General features: G+C 32.9%; 3 protein-coding genes across 4 annotated transcripts; 2 read left to right on the top strand and 1 right to left on the bottom strand.

Moving 5' to 3' along the window:
• The first annotated feature begins 2524 nt into the window (after positions 1-2524).
• LOC104769271 (flowering-promoting factor 1-like protein 2) lies at positions 2525-3451 on the top strand. The gene has a single exon (XM_010493437.3). It carries the CDS (start codon positions 2643-2645, stop codon positions 2982-2984), a length of 342 nt encoding a protein of 113 aa, XP_010491739.1. The 5' UTR covers positions 2525-2642; the 3' UTR covers positions 2985-3451.
• Positions 3452-7253: 3802 nt separating this feature from the next.
• LOC104769272 (uncharacterized) lies at positions 7254-11850 on the top strand. Of its 2 annotated transcripts, XM_010493438.3 has the most exons (12): positions 7254-7487; positions 7808-7922; positions 8022-8189; positions 8430-8639; positions 8780-8857; positions 9256-9653; positions 9739-9849; positions 9938-10425; positions 10514-10682; positions 11015-11254; positions 11353-11487; positions 11589-11850. In XM_010493438.3, the coding sequence occupies exons 2-12, from the start codon at positions 7820-7822 to the stop codon at positions 11715-11717; spliced, it is 2229 nt and encodes a 742-aa protein (XP_010491740.2). In that variant the 5' UTR covers positions 7254-7487; positions 7808-7819; the 3' UTR covers positions 11718-11850. The 2 variants fall into 2 exon arrangements, with proteins under 2 accessions (XP_010491740.2, XP_010491742.2); XM_010493440.3 differs by lacking the exon at positions 8430-8639 and having other exon boundaries at positions 7280-7487.
• Positions 11851-12118: 268 nt separating this feature from the next.
• Positions 12119-15505, bottom strand: LOC104769273 (uncharacterized). The gene is made up of 6 exons (XM_010493441.2): positions 15378-15505; positions 13198-14522; positions 13055-13105; positions 12857-12958; positions 12601-12759; positions 12119-12473 (listed from the first exon to the last, which is right to left on the bottom strand). The coding sequence occupies exons 2-6, from the start codon at positions 14500-14502 to the stop codon at positions 12333-12335; spliced, it is 1758 nt and encodes a 585-aa protein (XP_010491743.1). The 5' UTR covers positions 14503-14522; positions 15378-15505; the 3' UTR covers positions 12119-12332.
• Positions 15506-17167: the final 1662 nt, after the last annotated feature.

Raw genomic sequence — 17167 nt, forward strand, 5'->3', positions numbered from 1 at the left:
TACTGATTACATTTGTGTCCGACAAGAGGCATGTAAAGACAATGTTGGACTTTCTTTATTATCAAATAATCAATTTTATTATTCCGAACAATGCAGCCCCTGCCACAAGATATATCGTTTGGTAATGTTCTTTTTTTCATCCAACACATTTTTTAAATTATAATTCACGTGGAACAAAAATATGCGTGTTCTTTTGTGTATATATTCCCCAATCTCTATACCTTTAATTAGTTCCAATTCCATATTAAACAACTCTTGGCATCTCCACACTCATTTGCCCGCCCATGCATCTTGATCTTTATATCTTTAGCTTTTAGCGTTTATATTAGTATTTGAATCAGATATCCACTTCTTTTCGCACTAGTCCGAAATTATTTTATAAGATGAACAATATTTATCGGAGACAAATTATAGTATGTTATTTTAAAGAACGTTACGTTAACTCTATTTCTGACTAATTGGCAATAGTTTTTTTTTTTTCACTTTGGCTAACCTGAAAGCAAATAGATAAAAATCTAGGTAAATCATCTCAGAAACTAAAAGCATTGGATAGGCTTAAAAATAAGAAATCCTTTGCTTTTTTATGCGCGCATCTCTTGCTTAAAAATAAACAAGCTTTTTTTTGTTTAATCATTCGAATATCGTTGAACCCAAAGAACTTTTGAAACCTTCTAAAATTTTATATAAATTGAAAGGGTATATATAAAGCAATCGGACATAAACAGATATATACTAACCGTTAACTGGAAAGAAGCGAGCATTTTGCTGTAAAGAGTTTCTAAAAATTCTAAGAACTATCTTTTATATATATTGAGTTTGTACATGTACGTTTGTTTAATATGGGTCAAACTAATACGATTCTGCAACACGTATGTAAAATGCCAGTGATCATATACGTACACAAGTTTGTTCGAACTCGTGGTTGGCTTGCTGTATTAATTCCATTCCTGTCGAAATAAAACACGCGTTCCTTGAACGAGACGTTTACGAGAGTACATATTCCGTTTTACTACTTATGTAACCAGAATACGAATTTTTCTATCACGAAAACGATGTCTATAATTATAAAATTATAATTAATGATTCGGCCACTGACGTATTAAGCTCCCGTGTAAGCATGCACTAATAAAATGGGACTTTGGCTTGGCTAGAATATTTTTCTTGGTGAATAACTATTAAACTACGTCGAATAGCCTCGGATAACTAATTTTTATTATTATTATTAATATCGAAAAGTACTAATTAGAAATTATCAATAGATGGAGAATAGTCTCGTAGACAATTAAATACGTTATTCTCTCATATATATATATGCTATTCGGAAATGAATTAGCCCCCACCACTAGGGTCCTTTTTTAATGTGTTTTTGCATGCTGGTGTGTTGCTATAAATGCTGAGAAAGTGGATTTAAAATTGTTAATTAGGATTACCCTAAACATAAGGCCTTGGTATGGAATAGTCGGATACACATCCACCAATTCGTTTAGACTATCAGTTACTCATAAGCTACAAAGTAATACTCCCTCTGTTTCAAAATATAGGATGTTTTAGAGAAGTTTGTTGTTTCAAAATATATGATGTTTTCAAATTTCAATGCAACTTTTAGATTGGTTTAGTATTTTATATTATACAGTATTATTTCTGATTGGTTTAACTTATTAAAAGTAAAATCTTCTTAATCTGTGTGTTTTGCTTAAAACATCCTATATTTTGAAACGGAAGGAGTATTTAGTATGTTCACCATTTATTCTGAAAAGGAATACACAAAATATTTACAGTACTTAGGTGTAAGAGTAAAAGGCATACACTATGAAAATAAAAGAAAAAACCCATTTTTGTAAAGTCTAGTTATAGATGCAATCAACCTTTAGCCAAGTAATAAAGCCTTATCGAATAATAACCAATATTGTTTACAGATATATATAGATCGAGAAGAAGAGGAATGGTATAAGCATGACCCACAATATCTAGATTCTCCATACGATTGTGACACACTTTTTAATACATTTATTCAAGTGTGTCGGCTCTGTATGTTCTCACAATCCTCCATTAATTGTTTCTTTAAATTTAGGTCACTGTCGAGAATATAAACCAAATAAACAAGTGATACTTTAACAATCGTTTCTATAATGTTTTTAGCAAGGATGTTGTGTCCCGTCTAAATGGGTTTTTATGCGTTTCGATTTTTTTCATCTGATTCTTTTCTTAACTTCCAAAAGTTGTCACGTAATTAAGTTGATTATCTCTTATATAATTGATCTGGCTAACATATTCATGTCAAGCAAATGATGAATCCATACTTTGTTTTAAAGAAAAATCAATTTTAAATCAAAGAACTTTGTGAAAACAAATAAAGAAAAAATCAATTTAAAATTTTGAGGTATTGTGCCACTGTTCCACTTTACGTTTGGAAAGGCGGCTGTGAAAAATCTCTGACTCATATCCAAAAAAATGACTTATTTTTTAATGTTAAAAGAGATAATCACCTCCTCATGGCTATAAATACAGAGTCCACACACAAATTCTCTCATAAATTCATAATTTAAACACCAAAGCAATCGCTCGAGAGCCCTTAATTAGAAACCTATAGATATCTCTTCCTCTATATATATACGCATAACAAAAGCTAATTTTGTGAAGCCATGTCAGGCGTTTGGGTGTTTAATAATGGAGTGATACGTCTAGTGGAGAACCCAAACCAGTCCGGTGGGGTTGCTACTCATCAGACGCACGGCCGGAGAAATGTCTTGGTTTACTTGCCGACCGGTGAAGTCGTCTCGTCTTACTCGTCGCTTGAACAAATCCTAAGGAGTCTCGGGTGGGAAAGATACTTCCATGGAGACTCCGATCTCATCCAGTACCACAAACGCTCAACCATCGACCTCATCTCCTTACCAAGAGACTTCTCCAAGTTCAACTCCGTTTACATGTACGACATCGTCATCAAGAACCCTAATTCCTTCCACGTCCGTGATTTCAATTGAATTCCATTACGGAATTAACTCTCGACCAAGAGGTCTAGAGATTGTGTTTGTCGCAACGGGAAAATTCTAGACGTAAACTTGGTCGGAATCTTCAGTGTGAATGTGATTCACGTACAAGTCAAAGAGAATATGTGTGCTTTCGAAAAACAAAGCGATGACTATTGGATTATCATCACTTAGTTAGATTGTGTTTATTTGTTAATATGTGTTTAACTATTGGTTTGATTTTTAACTGGTTCTCCAAGTTTGTTGCATGTGCATGTGTATGCTTCTTTATTTTCATTTTTTTGGGTGTGAGGCTTGTATGTATGGACAAGAGTAGTGTTGCAAAAGGTGGCACATTACTTAAAACGTTGTTATTTATTTTTTGTTGTAGGCTTGTAGCTTTGTAATTGTGGTGATCATGAGTGGTGATCGATGTAATTAAGTTGTGTTCTTTTGGCTTTAAGCTATATTTGATTTACAAATTGGTGCGGAAGAGTTCCTTTTCATTATTTATGTAAGTGAAGTGAAATTTGTTTTGAGACCATAACTACAAGTTCAAATTTGAGTCTTTTGTGGAGTTTATATACCGAAAATATAGATCTCGAGTTTAACTTTTAACTTAAAATCCAGCTTTTGAAAGTTGAAACCAAGTCAAATTAATGGGATGGTTTAGCAAAAGACGGATAAAATTGATACACTTGGGGTAGTGGGTACCCCGGTTGAATTAGACTTTTTTTTCCTTCTTTAGAACCCTCCATGTATATATAGTGTAGTGTTAATATTCAATGAAATGAAGGGATAAAAAAAAAGATAAATTAACACGATGGTTACACTAATATGGAAATCAAACAATAAGTATCCTTAGGTATTTATTACCATTTATATTGTGAAATGTAAACGATTCAAAAACATGTTAATTGTCTTCTTTTTTTTTTTTGTTAAGTAGAGAGGAAACATGTTAATTGCTTGATCTTGAAACTATCTTATTATATAATGTGTCAAAATCTTATTATGTTGTAAATTATTAAAATAATAATAAATCTTATTATGATGTTGTAAATTCTACAATTTTGTAATTCTAAAGAAAAAGGAATTGTCCAAACAAAAAAATAATCTATAACTCAAAAACATAAAAGAAATCATATAGATAATTTTACAATAAAGATACACGTAGTTATCCTAAAGAAAATCCTAAAAATCTACAATAATTAAACTTATACAAAAACAATCATACATTATATTGAATTTCTTGGCCTAATCTTAAAAGAAAAAGAATTTAAATATAAATTATAAACGTAGTAGGACAGCTAATTATATTTACAGAATTTTACATCTTTATATTTTTTAAAAATGTAAAAATAATCTATAACTCAAAAATATAAAAGAAATCATACATATAATTTTACAATAAAGATACACGTAGTTATCCTAAAGAAAATCCTAAAAAATCTACAATAATTAAACTTATACAAAAACAATCATACGTTATATTGAATTTCTTGGTCTAATCTTAAAAGAAAAAGAATTTAAATATAAATTATAAACGTAGTAGGACAGCTAATTATATTTACAGAATGACATGTATATATTTTTAAAAAAATTATTTTTCTAAATTAAAAACGGAAACTAACACAATTAATATATTTTCCATTGTGTGCTAATTATATTATACATGTATTCTCAATAAAATTTGACATGTGTAAGCAAAAACTTAATTTATTAAGCATGTATATTAATCAATAAATAATGAATAATAAAGTTAAAAAGATAACATAAGTTATTTAACATAATTTTGGTCGGATATAAATTGTATTTATATATAAATTTTTATTGTAAGTACACAAAACCTTGAAAGAATAATGAACTTGAAAAGAAAAAATTTCAAAACATGATGTGTATTAGTATAGTTTTATATGTTTTATTTTAAAGATTTTAATGCATGTAGTAATATGAGTTTGTAGGAGTGAATTTTTGGTTAATTAATGAAAATTGACAAAAGTATTACTCATGAAATTATGACATATAGAAGAATAATATTTAGGATATTTTTGGATTTCCAAAAATTTTGTGGATGTTAACTGATTTTTTAATGATTATTTTTATTGTTAAATTTAAAATACTTAACAATATACATATGATGCTCATATTATTTTTGTTATTAAAACTTTAACTCTAATCTATGAAGAAGTGAATTATGTTTTACGATGAAATAAATAGTTGAATGTGATTACCAAACTGAATGTCTAACGATAAAATTTATTTTAGATTATTTTTTTTAATATATATTAAAAGTTATTTAATATATTAGTAATATATATCATTTAAAAAAATTCAGTTAAGAATATTAGTAATTTTTTATGTTTGATTTTATAATTTCAACACATGTATTTTTGTAATGCATATGTTAAAACATAAGATAATTTGAAATAAATTATAATTTATAGAAGGAATCTTCAGTTATTTGATGAGAATGCATCTATATCTTTATATATGTTTTTATTTTGTAAATTTCACTCATTTAAATTTGATTATGACATGAGATGAAATCAATATTCATGAGATAACAACATAACAAATATATTTTAAATAATGTTGAAGTTTTTTTGCTAATTATATTTTGTTAATTTTTATTTGTATTTTCAATTCTTACTAAGATATAGATTTGATATGATGTATTAATTGTGTTTGATATAAAATATTTAGTTCTATGTATTAACATGAAATGTGTAATTAAACTTAAATTTAAACGGTACTCCTTGTAGTTTTTGGGTGAAAAGATCATAAAGATTAATAAACAATAAATATTATCTCATTTATAAAACGTCTACCAAAACGAAAATATACTGGCATGTTTGAGTAAATCTTGTACGCTGTTGTAAAAAAAAAATATATATATATATATATATATACTTCATAGTTTAAATAGTCATAAATTATTATATTAATAAAAATTGTAAATAGAAATTTGAGAAATATTATAAAATAAAGCAAAAAAGTCTTAAAACTCTTATATAATGACATTAAGAAAGTATTAAAATGAATTATGAGAAGTCTATATTCAATATTAAAATGTTACAAGATAAAATCTAAAAATATGTATATTACTACTTAACTATTGTCAATATTTTTTTTTAAAATTTTTGTTCCATCAGATTTATTTTATTTATTTTTGGAATCGTGAAAATATTAGGTTCTTGATGCAGCTCATATAGGCCCGTTAAAAGCCCAATTTAATACTTTTTTTTAACAGCTTTGCCCAATTTAATACTTAATTGTTGTTGATTACTCTTTTTTTTTTCTTTTTTTTTTTTTTGTATTTTTCCATATTCTCACTCTATCCAAACGAAACCCGAATCCGAACCCAAACCCAGATCCGGACCCTTTCTTGTCGGCATCAATTAACAAGGCTACGAATTTGAGAATATCAAAAGCACAAATTTACAGAGCGGAGGAGGAGTTGAATTCGAAGGAACGTTTCCCTTGAATCAAATTCTGCTCTACTACTACCACTACTAGTCTCTGTAAGTTTTTTTTTGTGGATCAATCCTCTTGTTTGAATGTTCAAATATATGGATCAATACTTATGAGATAACAACATAACAAATATATTTGAAATAATGTTGATTCAGTTTTTTTGTTAATTATATTTTGTTAATTTTTATTTGTATTTTCAATTTTTACTAAGATATAGATTTGATATCATGTATTAATTGTGTTTGATATAAAATATTTAGTTCTATGCATTAACATGAAATGTGTAATTAAACTTAAATATGGTTTATTATGATGGTATAAATATTTAAATGGTACTCCCTGTAGTTTTTGAGTAAAAAAATCATAAAGATTAATAAACAATAAATATTATCTCATTTATAAAACTTCTACCAAAACGAAAGTATACTGGCTTGTTTGAGTAAATTTTGTACGCTGTTGTTAAAAAAAAATATAGTTCAAATAGTGATAAATTGTTATATTAATAAAAATTGTAAATAGAAATTTGAGAAATTTTATAAAATAAAGCAAAAAAAGTCTTAAAACTCTTATATAATGAAACTAAGAAAGTTATAAAATGAATTATGAGTAGTCTATATTCAATATTAAAATGTTACAAGATAAAATCTAAAAATATATATATTATTACTTAATTATTGTCAATAATTTTTTTTTTTAATTTTTGTTCCATCAGATTTATTTTATTTATTTTTTGGAATCGTGAAAATATTAGGTTCTTGATGCAGTTCATATAGGCCCGTTAAAAGCCCAATTTAATACTTAATTGTTGTTGATTACTTTTTTTTTTTTTTTTTTTTGTATTTTTCCATATTCTCACTCTATCCAAACGAAACCCGAATCCGAACCCAAACCCAGATCCGGACCCTTTCTTGTCGGCATCAATTAACAAGGCTACGAATTTGAGAATATCAAAAGCACAAATTTACAGAGCGGAGGAGGAGTTGAATTCGAAGGAACGTTTCCCTTGAATCAAATTCTGCTCTACTACTACCACTACTAGTCTCTGTAAGTTTTTTTTTGTGGATCAATCCTCTTGTTTGAATGTTCAAAGTTATTGAATTTGGAATTGGATTGATTCTTGTGATTCTCAAAATCATCGTTTAGAATTCTCTCTTTGTTTCTCATTACTTCTGATTCTTGTGGGGATTTTGTGGGTTTAAGTCAGAAACAAAAGTGCATGAGCTTTCTTGCTTCTGAGTCAATGTCTGTTTTATTATCTTTTAATGTTAGACTATGTTCAGTTCTTTAGGTGATGTGTTTGTTGTTTGTAACACAGTTGAGACTTTTTTAAAGTTTCTGAATTGTTTGTTCCAACTTGTGTGCAGAAGAAACAAACGATGCCTCGTAAAGGATTATCCAATTTCGATGATTATGATGATGGTTTTGATGATGATGACGATGCTTATGATTATGACTACGATATTGATATAGATGGACCTGGTATTAAACATCTTCCCCATTACCTTTATTTTGATGGTTCATGGTCTCTCTTTTTAACTTGGTTATGATTTGTAATTCCTGTTTTTTCCTAAACTGCAGAAGAAGAAGAAGAAGAAGTTGTTGAACCAAAGGAAGATATTGCTAAGGCAGGGCTTTGGCGATGTGCAATCTGTACATATGATAATGATGAGAGTATGTTTGTGTGTGATATTTGCGGTGTTCTTCGTCATCCTGTGGCCGGAAACCAAAGTATCAATAAGAATACAGGTACTATATCTTCAATCTGTGTTAGTGAGGCTTTGGATTTATACAATCTCTCTTTGTCTCTGCATAGGATACACGAATTATTGCATACTGTCTGATATGTCTCGTATGTTTTGTTTTTTTTTGAGGTCACTTGGTAAACTATTGGTTTTATTAATTGGAAAAAGGAGTGACTTTGGTTTTTATACTTTTGATTTTGCTAATCTAGGTGTTTAATTATAGAATAGATGTGTTTTTATGCAGTTGAAGGCAGATGCAAAGAACCTGTGGTATCCAAATTGGCAAAGTCCCTTTTCGGATCAGTCCCTTCTAATACATCGAAAAAGGCTGTTCTTTGTCTGCTAGAAAACAAGAATCTTGTGAAGGAACAGGGACCTCTGCCTGGAATTTCCTGTGGGAATATTCATGATCTCAACAAGGCTTTTAGTTCTAAAACTTCCTGCGTTAGTATAGGTTGTTAACTTGCTGTAGTTTGATAGTGTTTTATGATTTCAGTTTACGAACTGTTTGTGTTAAGAGTCTATAGTTGGTTCTTTGCATTTGTGGCGTTGCAATTGCGTTTTTCTGACATTTCGTTTTCAACTTATGTATAGCACCTTTCAAGTTTGATGCTCCATCGCCAGATGATTTAGTCACCAATGGACTGACATCCACGAAAAGTGGTCCAAAAGGTACCCACACTTGGTTTTCACTTTGAGTTTGATGCTGTAGAAAAATTGTACGGTTTAGATGCTTGAAGCCTGTATACCATAATAATGTCTCTTCTACTTTAGTCCATCTTGTTTCCTCGCATTGATATGCATCCAGTGACCTAAGACTTGGAAAGTCCTATTCACGTAGAAAATAGGAAACACACAAGCTCTAGTCCAAGTCTAAATAGGATTTATAGTTTATAGCCTTATTGCAATAGAACCTATCTTTCTGTTTCGTTCGTTTCCTTTTTTGGTTTTGGGTTATTTTCCTTATTAATATGGGAAGCTCGTTTGGGAGCTTCATCCAAGTTATTCTCTTTGGGGTTTTTACTCTGTTTAGTTTTTCAATATTTAATATTGGGTTCTTAACTCTGAAGGCTCAGGCGATTCTAGCATGAGGCAGAAGGAGAAGCAAGATAGCGCAGAAAATAATCCTTTAAAGAAAGGAGGAGATAGTTCAGAAACAAGCTCCCGAGGTAGACCTGATAAACTTGATAATAGTTTTTCAAAGGGAGGTGCGGGTGGCATAAAATCAGGCAAAAGTTTGCCAAAAGAAAAAACAGATATGTCTAATGAGACAAGTTCTTCCTCCAAATATATGGAGCCGTCGGAGAGGCTTACTGGTACTATGAACGAGATGTCTTTGACTGGGGAAACAGAAAAATCCAGCGATATTAAGTCTATAAGACCAAAATCAAAATCTAAGCATAAGCCAGAGGAGTGGATGCTTCTTGACAAAGAACCAGATGCTCTTAGCCAACTTAATCTTGCCATTGTGAGTTTCTCGGATTACTGGCGACTATCTATTGATTTTTTTTTTTTGTCTAGGCAGATAACTGATGGTTGCAATCTGATTGTAGGTGGGGCACGTTGATTCTGGTAAGTCAACACTCTCTGGTAGATTATTGCATCTGTTGGGAAGAATATCTCAGAAGCAAATGCACAAGTATGAGAAAGAAGCAAAGTTGCAGGTAACCTGTACTTTTGTTTGGATGTTAGAGACTTGAATATTCAGAATCTGCTCTGTTTGCTTGACATTACCTTTTCTGATCCGATCAGGGCAAAGGGTCCTTTGCATATGCCTGGGCATTGGATGAGAGTGCTGAAGAGAGGGAGCGAGGAATAACTATGACTGTGGCTGTTGCTTATTTTAATTCCAAAAGACATCACGTTGTTTTGCTCGACTCTCCTGGACACAAAGATTTTGTTCCAAACATGATAGCAGGAGCAACACAAGCAGATGCCGCGATTCTTGTCATAGATGCATCTGTCGGTGCTTTTGAAGCTGGTTTTGATAATCTGAAAGGCCAGACAAGGGAGCATGCACGTGTTCTGAGAGGTTTTGGCGTGGAGCAAGTCATAGTTGCAGTCAACAAAATGGATATTGTTGGGTATTCAAAGGAAAGATTTGATTTGATTAAGCAGCATGTTGGATCCTTTTTGCAAACCTGTCGTTTTAAGGATTCGTCTCTGACATGGATTCCTTTAAGTGCCATGGAAAATCAAAATTTGGTGGCAGCTCCCTCTGACAACCGCTTATCCTCATGGTAAGCTCCTGTTTTTTCTTTCCTGATGATACCTTCCTTACATGCCTAAAACAAGCCATGAAATAGTTAAATGTTTGCTGGAATACAGGTATAATGGTCCATGTTTATTGGATGCGGTTGACTCTGTCAAGTCTCCTGATAGAGACGTCTCAAAGCCTCTGCTCATGCCTATATGTGACGCTGTAAGATCAACTTCACAAGGGCAGGTATCTGCATGTGGCAAACTTGAAGCTGGAGCTGTTCGGTCAGGATCCAAGGTACACAAGTTTCATGATGTGTTTGGTTGCATGATTGGTGATTCTCCATTTGTCTACCTGAACTAACCTTAGGAGACACTTTGCTGGTGGCTAAATCTAACTTTCATTCCCATATCTATTCGCTTAACCTAAATCCATGATTGAATTTCTAACATTAAATGCCCCCAATTACTATTTTGTGTACAATACTGTATGGCTTTGGAAAGGTTTCACAATATTCTTTAGCTTTCGAACGAAATACTTTCTTGTGGATGTGCCTCTAGTCTCTTGAGTGATGAAACAAATGAAACTGCTTTGACTGTTTACTTACACCACTGGAAAATTTCTGCCAGGTAATGGTTATGCCATCAGGAGATCAAGGAACTGTGCGGTCTCTGGAGCGTGACTCTCAGGCTTGCACCATTGCAAGAGCTGGAGATAACGTAGCGATAGCTTTGCAAGGGATCGATGCAAATCAAGTAATGGCAGGAGACGTATTGTGTCATCCTGATTTCCCTGTATCAGTAGCAACTCATTTGGAATTGATGGTACTCGTTTTGGAAGGTGCCACACCCATCTTGCTTGGTTCTCAGGTAAACGAAACAAAAAAGCATGCTTCTCTGTTGCTCAATTCTCTATAATTCGTCCCATGTTTTCTGATCTTTTCCATTGAAAAATGAAAACGTTATAGTTGGAGTTTCATGTGCATCATGCAAAGGAAGCAGCAACAGTTGTGAAGCTTGTGGCAATGCTTGATCCCAAAACAGGGCAGCCAACAAAGAAGTCTCCTCGTTGTCTAACTGCTAAACAGAGTGCCATGCTTGAGGTTTGAAAATCTCATTTTGACTTCTGTGGGAAATATTACCAAAAAAAAGAGAGAGAAAAAAAAAACTGATATCGATCTGTCAATTTTTGTTGTAACTGCAGGTTAGTCTCCAAAATCCAGTTTGTGTGGAGACATTCTCCGAAAGTAGAGCTCTTGGAAGAGTGTTCCTTAGATCATCGGGAAGAACTGTCGCTATGGGAAAAGTTACTCGAATTATCCAAGACTCATAAAAGCCTCTTTTGTGTTGTAAGATTTTACATGTTCATTAGAAATTGAATCTTCCCAAGTTTTGACTGCAATACACAATTATCCAATTTTTGTCTTTGAGGTGTTTAAAACACAATAAAACCTTTTTCTTCAAAATGAGTATTTTTGTTTGCTATATTCTATAGATGTCACTATGACATTGTATTATCTCCCTAAGGTATAACTAAGTGCGAAAGAGAGGCGAGAGTAGTTGGAAGGTATAAATCAACAATTCCTCAAATACACAATGTTTTGTTTCTGCAAATTAATGTAAATAAACTTGTGGCACTTTTGAAGTGAAATTGATATATAGGATTCTCAGTAACAGTGTAGCCTGAAGAGTAGTTTGTATAAACCAAAAAGATTTTGAGGCTCAAAACGAAAGTTGAGAAGGAAACTGTAACCTGATCTTATTTACCCATTTGTACCCCAATTGGTTCAAAAGAAAGATATTGTTGCATGTACAAGAGAAAAGAGAGAGAGAGAGAGAGCAAGATGATGTAGAGACAAGCACTTGGTGAATAAAAAGCAATGTATCTGCATCATCTTGGAATCATCCCACAAAGCTAAAGGTTGCTATTGACAATTTGGTATAATCACTAAACCGACTTCTCCTCTTCCGCAGAGGTTTTGCAGATTGGGCACCAATTCTTCATCCGCAGCCATTGTTGCACACAGCTCACGTGGTACATGTGTTGACATGGCATAGTCCCTACTTCATCTCCATCAACATATTCTTCCTGCATGTATTTAAGAACATTAACCTCTTCTTCGTTTTCACGAAAACCCTTAATACTACATTGTCCTATTTCAGCTCAGTAACTAGACAAACCCAGTTTGGGATAAAAGTAGAGAGAATATACAGACCTGGCAAATACTGCACTTGATATCATCATTCTTAACCAAAGAAATGGCACCGGTTTCATCTGTCCCCTGATAAATGCTTTGCTTGAGGCTTCTCGAGAGTGCTTCTTCGCTTAGAGCTGTGCTCACTGTACCCATTTTATCCCCCAAAGCTAATAGTTCCTGCAAGATTGTGTTCGTAGGATTTTAGCTTTAATAGAGTTTTGACTGTTTAAGCATATCTTGATTAATAATAATATGTAAAACATCGAAGACTAACCTCATATGACATGTTATCGATGTCAAGCCTCATATCTCTATGCTGATCATAGAATCTGAACATGCTACTAGAAAATAAATTGGTCTCTAAAGAAGCCAATTGCTGTGACAAAAGAAGCAGAACAGAAAGTAAAAACATCAGAAAAACTCTAAGCTCGGACAAAACATGTCCACATCAAAAGACCAAGCTGTTAATTACCTCGTATGTAAGTTCTTCATCATGTTCAATCCTTTCCAGGGCCAACAATACCTGAAACAATTTCAAAATAGTATGGTGTTATCCCAACCCACCAACATGTCAAAGCTTCTACTGACATCAGACAACAAGGTGACGGAAACTACCTCTGCAATTCCATTCATGTTGTAGTGACTTAAACCATCCTGGTTCACCAAAGAGTGTGAACGATCAGCTTCTGAGGGGCTACCAGGCATCATTCTACGTAAGCTGCCAGTACTACTGTTTGGCCTACTGTATCTATTTGACGGACTAAGTGAAAAAGAAGGATTGGGATCGGTTGGTGTAGCAGGAAAAGGCGTTTGTCGAGAAGTAGCAGAGGATGCAACAGCTTCAAGTCGCTCTGATCTCCTACCACTACTTGAAACAACACTGTTGTCCCTAATACTTGGTACAATCCGATTCCTTCTGTTATCAGAAACTGTGATGCCACTGCCATGAGAAGAAGTTTGATTCCTTACCTTTGGCACCAACACGTTAGTCTTATTATCTTTGCTAGAGGAGCTCTCTCCACCAGATTTTTTCTTTTTAGCCACACTGATTTTTGTTGCCGAGCTTGAGTTACTTGGAAGAACATTTGACACAGAGTCGCAACTCAACACGTTTTCAGAAGCTCTGATGCCATTGCCATGAGAAGAATTTTGATTCCTTAGCTTCGGCACCAACACGTTAGTCTTATTGTCTTTGCTAGAGGAGCTGCTCTCTCCACCAAATTTTTTCTTTTGACTCACACTGATTTTTGTCCCCGAGCTTGAGTTGCTTGGAAGAACATCTGACACAGAGTTGCAACTCAAGTTCCTCAATCTATTCCTGCTAAGACCGCCTCTTACAGTATGCTCGCTGTTACTCGAAGATGAAGAAACAGAAAGACCCGTCAGAGTATCTCTGGCCCCCAACTCAGATTTTTGATTACTACTTCTACCTCTACTTGAGCTTCCTGCCTTTGTCATTACAACTTCTCCAGAGACAGCGCTTTGAGAATGAACATTGGTTGTGCATCTTTTAGCCTTTTGGCGTGGAGGGGTAGACTCTGCTGCAGCTGGATCATCATGAACAGTGCTCGTCTCTGAAGACTCTGTGTCTAAATTAGATGACGGCAGTCTTTTGGCAGTAACTTTGGCAGGCTTCCTTAAGTATCCAAATCCAACCGGAGTTCGAGATGAACTCCCAACGATTTCCTTTCCATTTGAGGAAGACGGAACCGGAGGCTGACCAACTTTTGTATTGTCGTCCGAAGAGCCAATCCGGGTTCTCTTGGTGGAAGTTACCTTTGCATTACAACCAATCCTGCTGCAGAAAGGAACAGTCTTACCATCTTTCTTGTTCATATTCTCACGCAGAACAAGACCACTACTAGCTTTCCGAGGCACAACCAACCGGTCAACTGATCGTTTACCCGCACAACCATCCATGAATCAAACAAAAACTTCCCCTGCAGACAAAAAAACAAAACAAGAATGAATCTTAAACACCTGGTTAAAAAGTGAAGGTGGGCTAAGCTAATATCAAATAGTATATCCTCCACTAACACCAAACAAACAACCAACCAATAAACAATAAGCTTCAATAAAGTCATGAAAGCTTTAAGGATGGTCTTCCACCAAATAAAAAAAAGCAAGTCGTTGAAAGTTAAAAAAAAGCATCACGGTGAGAGAAACACAAATACAACCACATAAAAAAAGAAAGCTTACGGTATGAACATGAGAGTAGATGCAAAAAAAAAAAAACACCTGGTGTTTAATTATAACTTTGATAAATCATAAACATCAAGCTACAAAGCTGTTAGATAGAGAGAGCGAGAGATGGACATAAACCTAAAGACCAAAAAGAGAGAAAAAAGGAGAAGACTTTAATGGTCCCAAAGGACCCAAAACCAAAGAGAAAAGAAAGGGTCTGCTACTTCGAATTACACGGGACTTTCCATAAACAACAATGAACCTTTTCTCCGCGATTTCAGCTTCACCATCAAACAACCAACACCTCTCCCCCAAAAAAAAAATCACTTTTTTTTTTTTTTGTTCTTTCAAAAATCTAAACAGAGAGAGAGGAGACGATTAAAGAAACATAATTTGCCCTTTCGAAAACTTCCGATCAGAAACTATACAAGTAAACATAAATCGAAACCTAACAGTGAAATTGAAAAAATCAATCCAGATACAGAACAACAATAGAGAATCTGATACAAAAATCTGAACTTTTTTTGTTTTGGCCGAGATCATCTTAGAGCGACCATTACAGCTGGTGTATATGAGAGTTCAAAAAAAAAAAAAAAACTTTCCGGCGTTACCTTTATCCCTTTTCCGAGAGATTACTCTCCGCCGTCTGTGAATTAACAAAAAAAAAACGTGGAGCGAAGTAGAGAAGAGAGAGAGGAGATGAAGAAGATATATATATATATATATATTTATGTATTATATAATAAATTTTTGTGGGGGGTTTATTAAAGTTTTTAATTAATTAAAACTTAGAGAAGAAAAAAAAAGAGGTGGATAAAGCAGTTAGAGAAATCAGGACCGTTGATTTCGGGTTTGGTTCAGCGGAAGCTAAAGATGGACGGTAGAGATGTATACTGACGTCGTCATCAGTAGATGGAAGAGTATTAGGAAGAATTAAAACGACACCGTTGTCGTTAGCGGTGTTACGTATTCTAGACGTAATGAGATAATTAATTGTATCCGAATTTTGTCTTTTTTTTTTTGGGGTGAGATTAATATGAGTTTATACAAGATTGGATTAGATTAAACTTTTAGATAAATAAAGAGATTAAACTTTTTAGATAAATAAGGAGATTAAACTTTTTAGATAAATAAGGAGATCAATCTTTTTAGATAAAAATGGAGATTAAACTTATTTACCTAATTAAACTTTTTAGATAAATAAGGAGATTAATTTTTTTAGAGAAATAAGGAGATTAAACTTTTTATATAAAAAATGAGATTAAATTTTTTAGATAAAAAGGATTTGGATTAATTAAATTATTGATGTTGATAATGTCGAGAAAGGTGTAACAAAACGTATCGTCCTTTTTGGCGTAAATCAAGATACCCCATCCCTACGTATATATATACTTCCTAGTTTAAGATAATTTATACTTATCATCCTGTATTATTTACGATAATAACAAATTTTGGATTTTTTTTTTTGGGTGTGAAAAAGATTTTTGTGAAAATTTGTACAAATCGTTGTAACTTATAAGTGTATAAACGTGTAGTATCCAAACATTTGGCACATGCTACGAACAAGGTCTAATGATAAACTGATAATCCTAAGAATGCTTACTTTGATAGCTACATGTTATAATATATGTTGCTAAATAGACCGGTTACTAGCTGCAGTCCCAAAAAAAATGATTCTTAGCTTTTCTGTAATTTTGTTTTCAAGTTGCTACTTAATTATTCACCCAAGTTATTTCATTTAAGAGTCAATAATATTTAATTACAGAAAACATTAGCAGCAATTTTCTTTAAAATTCAAAGAGCTAACAATGAATAGAATTTCTTGTAATTTGACAATGATAAAACAATAGATAAATAAATTTCGCAAAAATATATGGAACGTGGAATAATTAGGTAGGGAATTCCCAAACAGGCAAAGACTTAGAACTACACGTCGGAAACTCTTATGCGGGTTTTTGTTAGCAAGCAAGGAAAAAGAACTCTTATTATAGGTTAATAATGAGGGTCGTCATATACAAAGCTTGCACTGTAAAGGTTCTTTTGTGTCTTTAAAAGCGTGGATACAACATTTTCTCCACTTTTTAGCATGCACTTCTTTATTTTTGCAGCATTTTCATTTTCATGTGTCATTTCATTTCAAATAAGCAATCATGTTTGTTATCACAAATGGATTAAGTTGACTTGATTATCTTCGGAAATATATTTTCGTCAACTTTAATGATCAATATATGTACCTTTTTTTTTTATCGGTGGTGAAAAATGATGACTTGGTCGAGTTTCTGATTTTCGGATACGACCCAATCTTCGATTAGTTCATCAAAGTACTGTGCATGTCAGGATTGCTAGGCACAAAATTTTATCGAAGTTTCTTTGTTTTAAAAGTATTTTAATCTGAGAGTCT

This window comes from Camelina sativa, chromosome 20 (assembly GCF_030686135.1).
Source record: "Camelina sativa cultivar CO46 ecotype springtype chromosome 20, ASM3068613v1".
NCBI lineage: Eukaryota > Viridiplantae > Streptophyta > Magnoliopsida > Brassicales > Brassicaceae > Camelina > Camelina sativa.